The sequence below is a fragment of the Leptonotus elevatus genome, chromosome 5, assembly GCF_054856555.1.
Source record: "Leptonotus elevatus isolate MCC_2025b chromosome 5, RoL_Lele_1.0, whole genome shotgun sequence".
NCBI classification, from domain to species: domain Eukaryota; kingdom Metazoa; phylum Chordata; class Actinopteri; order Syngnathiformes; family Syngnathidae; genus Leptonotus; species Leptonotus elevatus.
In genome coordinates this window covers 3,526,057-3,534,540 of record NC_141243.1, presented here as the reverse complement: position 1 = coordinate 3,534,540, position 8,484 = coordinate 3,526,057, and the positions used below count along the sequence as shown (strand labels likewise).

Here is an 8,484-nt window from a genome sequence, read left to right as displayed (position 1 = left end):
TGCACTCATACAGTATAAATCCTTACAATTTCTCATTGCTTGTATTTAATATATCATTATTGGATTGGATTGTTAAAAAAATAAATAAATCAATATTTGATCATTTTACATCTATTACACATCAGGTCTTGTTAATATTGATTGCTATCAGGTAATTTAAGCCTGCTAAAAAGTTATGATAAGCAAAGAGTCGTAAAATCCAAATAAAGATACAGTTTAGCTTGATTTTGAACCTTCAATTATCTTTAAGCGGGCAAGTGTTCGTTCATCAAATATAATAATCTTGAAGCAGACAAGTGTTATTTGATTTATTTTAATGATAAGAAAAATAGACTTCTTTAAAGGCACATAAACATTGTGTGCTTGTTCTTTAAAGTGGCAAAATAGTACAGTATAAAAGTATAAAAGCTTTCAACACACACACACACACACGCGCGCGCGCACACGCACGCTCTTCCTCTCCCTCTTGTTGGCCTCGTTGTTCTCGAGTCTTGTGAGATTCCATCACAAATAGCCACATGTAAACACAAGGACATCCCAAATTGTCAAAAATGTGTCGACATGAGTCGCCGTCAGGCGCTGCTCAGCAGAATCAGAGGTATCACGAAGGAGGCTGACGTGACGAGGAAGCAGATCTGCGAACCAGCCAACCAGTAAACTACATAAAACAACAAAGAGAATAGGATTACCCAACACATATGTTACATACACAAGTCATACATAAGCTTCCAGTTACCAGAGGATGACACCACTGGCCCCAGAGCTCTGGCCAGAGCACCCAGACTGCGTAGGATGCCCATCACCGTCCCTTTCTGGCTGGCTGAGCCTGAGGAAACCATCATTTGAAACCATCGTCGAGGCTTTTCTGCCCACCCCTCCCAAAAAAAAACAAAAAAAACACACGCACACAAAAAAAGACTCACCGTGTTCAGAAACAAGTGTTGAGAGGCACGGGACCACGACTGCCGCCGCTGTAACGAAAGGAAAAAAAAAAGTTGTGTTAATCTGTAGAAAAAAAATCAGAAACTTCAGATACTGTTTTTGTTTTTTCTTTTAGTTCAAGATTTTTTTTTTTTTAATCCATCATTCCTTCCTCTTGTGTGTCTTCTTCCATGTTTCCCTCGTGTAATGTCATGTGATTTTGTTTGAACAATCCATGTCAAAATGTACTCCAACGCTAATCGGAAAAGTACTAAAGTGGTGCTACAAATGTGAATTGTTCTCACCGAAGGAATAGAGCGCCAAGCCCACGTAAAGCACGGTGACGTTCCACGCGAGTCCAATGAGAATAAACGCCGGGATCAGTGCGGCGATGGCCTGAAAAGCAAAAACATCACCAAAAAAAAAAAAAAATGTCTACATTAAAAATGCACAAATTCTGCACAGCAAGGAAGCTGAGAGGTGAGCAAAGAATGACCTCGGGTTCACGTATGGCCGGTTACATTCTGTCAACCGTCCCACCCCAGCATTTATATTATCAAGAGTCCTGCGATGTTTGTTTTTTTATTCCCAGTAAGTGGATAATTATAATGTATTCATAAAATTATTTTTAAATATTAACTTAAAAATATATATATATATATTAACGTAAAAAAAAGAACACTTTTATGTTGTCATGTTTAACTGAATTATTTTAATTAACAATAATATAACAATTTCAATGATATTTTAATAATAATATAATTTACAAGTGATCAATGGTAAATAGGATAAATAAAAATGGCAAAAATAAACAAATGTACTATAGTATATAATAATTTATAATGTAAAAATGTTACATTTGTTTACTTTCCAATTTTTTTTATATACGACAGTAATGGATATTCTATTGTATTTCTTACTTTACAAATGACGTGGCCCGAGTCCCTTTTAAAATGAAAAAGAACACAAACGCTTTCCCACCTCTGCATGTTTATCCCGAGCCTATTCTGACACAGTAGAAAAGTCATAATTACAGTAATTAATGAATTTTTTATGAAAAAATATTTGCATGCCATAATCATGAAGAAAAACAATAAATATTCATACATATTCATCGCGCTGCATTTATAACCTCCAACTGACGTATGTCGGAGCAGTCATAAACTGAGGAGCCCCCCCCCCCCCGTATCACAATAGAACCCAATTTCAAAACTCCTTCTACCATGCGGACAGCTTTGACGTGGTGTCCAGGTTTGATTCTGCGTGCATATCCGCCCTGGATGGACGCCATGGCTACGCCGATGAAGAAGAACATCTTTCCTTGCTGCATGCTGTGTTCACATATAAAAAAGACAAGTGTAAAAAAAAAAAAGAAAAAAGAAAAAAGAAAAAAAAGGTGCTTTCTTGCACAAACGGTTGCGCAATGGTGTGCACACCTCGTGAAGTGAAAGCGTTGGTGCGTGAGGAAACTGAGCGTGAACTCCAGGCCGGAGAACAGGAAGATGTAGCAGAAATAAATACGACCCAAAGCTTTCAGCTTCTGCATTCCTGTTCAGACAATTTTAAATAAGACGTATTATGCATGTTTTTTCCCCCCCATTTTAACTCATTCACTGCCATTGACGGCTATAGACGTCAAAAATGTATTTGAACTATTTCTATTAGTTTTTTTTTTTTTAATTCCACTTTTGTTAACAAGAGTATGAAAACCTAGATTTTTTTTTTAATACAGATATAAAATGTGTGATTAATTGTAAGTTAATTATTGAAGTCATGCGATTAATTACAATTAAAAATGTTAATTGCCTGACGCGACTTAAAGATTATAAAAAATTCGGGGCGTCAGGCGATTACAATTTCTTATTGTAATTAATCGCATGACTTCAATAGTTTACTCACGATTAATCACACATTTTATATCTGTATTTCCCCCCAAAAAATCGAGGTTTTCATACTCTTGTTAACAAAAGTAGAAAAAATGTTAAACTAATAGAAATAGTTCAAATGAATTTTTGACGTCTATAGCCGTCAATGGCAGTGAATGAGTTAAACAGTCCCCAGGTGTATTCATTAACAATTTACACACAATTTGTCAAGCCCGGTGGAACTGAACTTGCACTTGGTTGCGTAATTCCACACTTGATAGGTGTGCAGGCAGCTATTTGTACACAAGCTATCAATTTTCCATCAAACGTTCCCTTTTAATTAAGAAGAAGGCACAACACGCCTAAACTGCATACTATCGAACTGTACTCACTTAGCTCTGACGGTGGATCTTTGGTTCTAGTGACAGCAGAAAAGCTGAACAAGGCCAACGGGCCGAGCAGGTCTTTGAAGTCCCCAAACCCAGAATGGGAGCCCTGGAGCGGAAAGGAATCATAACAAAAAGGTGATAAAACCTTAGTTTGCAAAGTCATGCATTTTAATTCCATCATATAAATACACGACGGTGTTAGCATAGGTTAGTGAAGATTTGAGTACAAATTTGGGTTACGTTGCCATCGCAGGAATGGTACGCCATTGCGTTGTAAGATTTACTGGTGGTGTTCCACAAGGCTCTATGCTCAGTCCACAGATATTTATATTACAGTTTTCATAAATGCCACAATTTCTTGTATAAATTCAGGTGGCGTCACCAAAACTACGTTGTGAACCATGGGCCCTCTGTAAAATAGGGAGGGGGGAGTAATGAGACAGGTTATAATACACAAACAGAAATTCTAAAGTGAAGCCAACCTGCCATTCACTATTTATACAGATGTCCTTCCTGGTTCTAAAGCTGCCATTTCATTCGGAACAAGGGACCGATAGATGCATTCCAGCTTGAACAGGTTGTGAAAAGATGCTATTAACTAATTTGCTCCCAAAAACGATTTAAAATGTTCTATTTTAAATATTGCCATGGTCCCAAAAATGTATTTGTACGTTTAAAAAAAAAGAAGACGTTTTTATGCTAGGGCATACGGCTTTGATGCAGCCTCTGACTCGACGAGGTCGCTTAAGGCAATGGTAGTTATTACAAAGAAAACGGCCAGCAGGTGGGCAGCAGAGTATAAGAGATCAACCAGGGTTATGTTGCAAAAAAAGCTCATTTACCCACAGTTCTAAACAGATTTGTGAATATTGATGAAACCTAGCTACATTCGAATGCTAATTGCTGCAAAACGGAAACAGATAGAAATACGTATACTTTTTTTCCTGATGAAAGAAGAGAGATTAATCTTTCTTTTGGTAGTTTCCATGTTTTTATAGCAATAGAACTCAATATTCTGTGGGCTTTGCCGGGAGCAAAGGGGGTTGCTTCAGTGAAAATATCTGGGAGCGAATGAGTTAATTGATTTGGGGGAGTTGTTTGTTTCCTCTACTGACCTTGGCATGCGCCGAAAGCGTTTCAGGCAGCATGAGCCAAATGAAAACGAGGTCTGCGACACTGAAGGCCAACGCCAGCAAGGCCGGCGTCTGAAAGAAGACGTGTCCTGCGCTTTTGGAGGTGACGGCCAAGTACGCCCCCATCAGAGGCCCCACGGTGAAGCCCACTGAGAAAGCCACGCCAATAATGGCCTGGACGAAAAGACACAACGTAAACGTGAAATAGACTTCATGTCATAAATGCAGTGCATATATGTGTGTGTGTGTGTGTGTGTGTGTGTGCGCTTGCCATCCCGCGGTTCCGAGCTTTGGGGTCGGGCAAGTCGGCCACGACGGCGGTACAGAGGCTGACGTTGCCCTTGCACACTCCTGCGATCACTCGGAATAATAGGAACATGGTGAAGCTGCGGGACAGAGCCCACAGCACATAGGAAGACATGATGCCCACCTGCAAGGACCAGCACAATTCAGTCGTTAACTCATTTGCTCACAAAAACGTATAAATACGTTCTATTGTATTCATAAGTGGTTTAAAAAAAAAAAGTTTTTTTTTTATGTTTTTTTTTAATGTTTTTTTTTTATGTTTTTTTTTTATGTTTTTTTTTTATGTTAGAGCATACAGAAGGCTTTGATGCAGCCTCTCAACTGCAGAGAACGGTTGAAGAAATGGTAGTTATTACCAAAACGGCCAGCAGGTGGCAGCAGAGCAAAATAGATCAACCAAGGCCATTTACTCACAGTTCTAAACTGATTTGTGAATAATGATGAAACTTGAAGCTATATTCTAATGCTAATTGCTGCAAAACGGAAACAGGTAGAAATATATATTTTTCCTGATGAAAGAAGAGACTCTAATCTTTCTTTTGGTAGGTTCCATATTTTTATAGCAATAGAACACAATATTTTGCGGGCCTTGCAAAATGAGTCAAAATCCAATAAACCAGCCGGGAGCGAAGGGGGTTGCTTCAGTGAAAATGGCTGGGAGTGAATGAGTTCATCACAAACTTTGTTTGCCTAGCAACAACTTTTACACTTTGAAAAAAGTTTCTTAGTCTCATTAAATAGCAATCATCCACTCAAATAAGCGGCTGACTTCAATGAATGTTGTCTTGTATGTTAAAAGGTGAGCAATTTGTGTAGAAAAAAAACACACAACAGCACTGCTTGTAGTAAATGACATCATGCCCGCAATTAATCATACAACTGTTACGGAACAAATCAATGCCTCACACCGCATGAATGCACTTCAAAAGAAGTCAAACCTCATGCAATCACGAGGTCCATTGTCGACTTGAACAAATAAAGATCTCACCTCAATTAAGATTGTGTCCTTTGACAAAACCGATGTGATCTTTGTCCGAAACAACGTAACAAAAAAACGTCCCCTAATAGACGTGCCACAATGAATCGCCGGGTTCTTCATCCACAGCAAAGTATGCGAGTACTCACTGTCGTGAGGAGGAGTAAAGGTCGCCTGCCGTAACGATCCGACAGAGCTCCAGTTATGGGAGATGACAAGAATTGCAAGAGGGAAAAGATGGAGCCGATCAGACCTGAAAAGCACAACAAAGACAAGTATGCGCAAGTTGATCATGTTTTTGCACAAACGGGAAACACTTCTCCGCCAGCCTCATTTTCAAATTCCTTCAATTGTTTAACAAATGCATTCAACCACGGAGACTATTTGACAGTTTTTTTGTGCGAAATAATTTTAAATAATGAAATTAAATAATAAAAAAAGAAATACTCAATTAAATAATTTTAGAAATTGATGGCTCTGAAATAATGATGATGTCGCATAAAAAATATATTTTTGGTTTTTTTTCATTAGTTTTATTAAATACATCTAAAATTGGAAAACTATGTAAAAAGGAGTGGAGGACGAAGGTAATTTAATTAATTTATTTTTTTGTTTTAAAAATGTCTAATTGTACTAAAAATATGCTTTGTTTGCAACATTTCACATCACATTTACTACTCAAAAAGTAAATGAGTGAAGAAAAAATGTAATTCATAGTAACATCCTCCTGTCTCATTTTTTTAAGTAAATTTAATTAAATACAGTCTATTTTTAAATACACTTTTTGCTGTTCCTTGGAGAACTTTCTACAACTGCGTTTTTTCTTGTACTTGATATTTGTTGTTGATTTTAGGTTAAAGACTATTTTTTTTTAATAGTTTTACCTCTTAAATGTATTCAGAACGCAGTATATTGCAGCCTCTATGTAAATGCCTTTCAGAGGCGAGGCCTACTGGGGTGGCAAATTCTAGCTGTTCCTGTATGAGTGTTTTACAGTAATGGCGGGGGGAGGACACTAGTGTGGCTCTCCTTTCCCACATGCGAGGGTATTACAGTAAGTAAATGTACTATAAAAGCCCATAAACAATAGCTAAAAAAAAAAAAAAAAAAAAAGATACAGCGGAGTTATTTATTCAAATACCTCCGAACAGGACGCTGTTATATTTCTTTTCCATAGGAATCCCGAGCGCCTCTCTGAAGACATCCACGGCGCTCTGCAGTGACTGATAGGCAGCATCCTGTCACACACACACACACACACACACACACACACACACACACACACACACACACACACACACACACACACACACACACACACACACACACACACACACACACACACACACACACACACACACACACACACACACACACACACACACACACACACACACACACACACACACACACAGCGTGTAAAAGCAAATCTAATGTGAAAACGATTGTGCCACAAAGCACTCTTTCATGTACGACTAATTAGCGTTGAGTTCATGCTTGTCATGAGGTGACACTGAACGATACCCCCGCGATATCCGGTCATTTGACGGTCCACCCACCCCGCTAAGTGCATAGTGGTCCAGGATGGAGGGCAGAAGAGGTAGGATGAGAGTGAACCCGAGCAGGTCCAGCAGCAAGAGGACGAAAACCACGCAGATCACCCTTGACGAGGACGGGGTCGCATGCTTGGACGCCTTGCTTGCGTTTGACATTCTTAACGTTGAACGTCTAGGGAACACATTAGAAAGTTTTTTTTTTGTTTTTAGTCAATAAATATAACACATAAAAACTAAATACATATACATTTTTTTTATAGAGTGCAACTACTGTACACACCCGTGTGCTGGATGTGTGGCTTTAAGGGGGCGTGGCCTAGTGACATGTCAGATGCTGAAGTCGGGTTGGCCGGTTAGCGTTAATTTAGTTGTGGCTTTCAGCAGCTCCTGGCAAGTGTTGTCATTTTGGATTTTTGACAGTTTGTCTTGTTCAATAAATAACTGAAGAAGTTCATCACTGCTATGAGTAAAAACTTCACAGATGATGCGCCTAAGTGTTCATTTGTAAAACGAAGCTAAATCATGGTCCTAAAAGCTCTGGTGTAAACTGTTAGCAAGTTTTGCACAACAGGTTGGTTTAGATTTAAATTGTGCGTTTACAAAACGGACAACGTGTTATAAACGGCACTCTTTGAGTCACACTCGGTCATCCAGGTTGCATTCTTATGAAGAAACACCTCTTTTTCAGAAGTTCCCTCCATTATTAAGCTGTTAATTATTACCGTAGAAATGTTAATACACCTGCAAGAACAACTTGACATGTCGAGAAATATTTGAAGTGTAGAAGCATCCACACTGATTGCATTTTCAGGTAGGAGCTGTACCAGGAAATAAAAAGCCCCATGCTCGTAAAACGTCCATGTGGGTTAATGAATTGAGACGAATGTTTGTTGATATATTGTTTTCGACCTTCCCTTATATATATATATATATAAAAAATACAATAATAAGACCCTCCTAAATGTTCTATGGATCCCTTCCTACTGTCTGGCCGACGTTATTCAGCATCTTCCCCCCGCCTCACATACAGCACACGGACAACACAAAATATGATAACTAGCGTCTCGAATACTTACACTATTGGCGTAAAATGACGATTTAACTCTTCCGTTGACCGACCCGAATAGAATTCTTTGCAAGTCCTTCTCTCATCGGTCCAATAATTATGAGGAAAGTTCGCACCAGGAAGCGGTGTCGGTTTACATTGGGACCAGTGTGTCGTCATCGCGCACACTCGAAATGCGGCGTTCATGACAAAATGGAATTTGCAACACCTAGCGAAAAAAACTCCGTTCTTTTTATGCTCAGCGCCGTGCACTTACATATTTGGGATGCTAG

The 8,484-nt window shown here is 38.8% G+C and overlaps 1 protein-coding gene across 1 annotated transcript; it reads right to left on the bottom strand.

Annotated features, from left to right (window-relative positions):
• Window positions 1-294: 294 nt before the first annotated feature.
• LOC147173361 (solute carrier family 75 member 1-like) lies at window positions 295-8,364 on the bottom strand. The gene is made up of 13 exons (XM_086076446.1): window positions 8,223-8,364; window positions 7,150-7,318; window positions 6,732-6,828; window positions 5,740-5,843; window positions 4,580-4,738; window positions 4,291-4,482; window positions 3,179-3,281; window positions 2,358-2,469; window positions 2,144-2,252; window positions 1,227-1,317; window positions 924-971; window positions 737-826; window positions 295-658 (listed from the first exon to the last, which is right to left on the bottom strand). Exons 2-13 carry the CDS (start codon window positions 7,300-7,302, stop codon window positions 573-575), a joined length of 1,344 nt encoding a protein of 447 aa, XP_085932572.1. The 5' UTR covers window positions 7,303-7,318; window positions 8,223-8,364; the 3' UTR covers window positions 295-572.
• Between the last annotated feature and the right edge of the window lie 120 nt (window positions 8,365-8,484).

Coding starts and splice junctions, on each gene's coding strand:
- LOC147173361 (XM_086076446.1), bottom strand. CDS start 7,302: ATGTCAAACGCAAGCAAGGCGTCCAAGCATGCGACCCCGTCCTCGTCA. Junction 2,470..3,178: donor AGATCCACCGTCAGAGCTAA/GTGAGTACAGTT, acceptor TTGTCTGAACAG/GAATGCAGAAGCTGAAAGCT. Junction 1,318..2,143: donor ACGTCAAAGCTGTCCGCATG/GTAGAAGGAGTT, acceptor TTTGCTTTTCAG/GCCATCGCCGCACTGATCCC.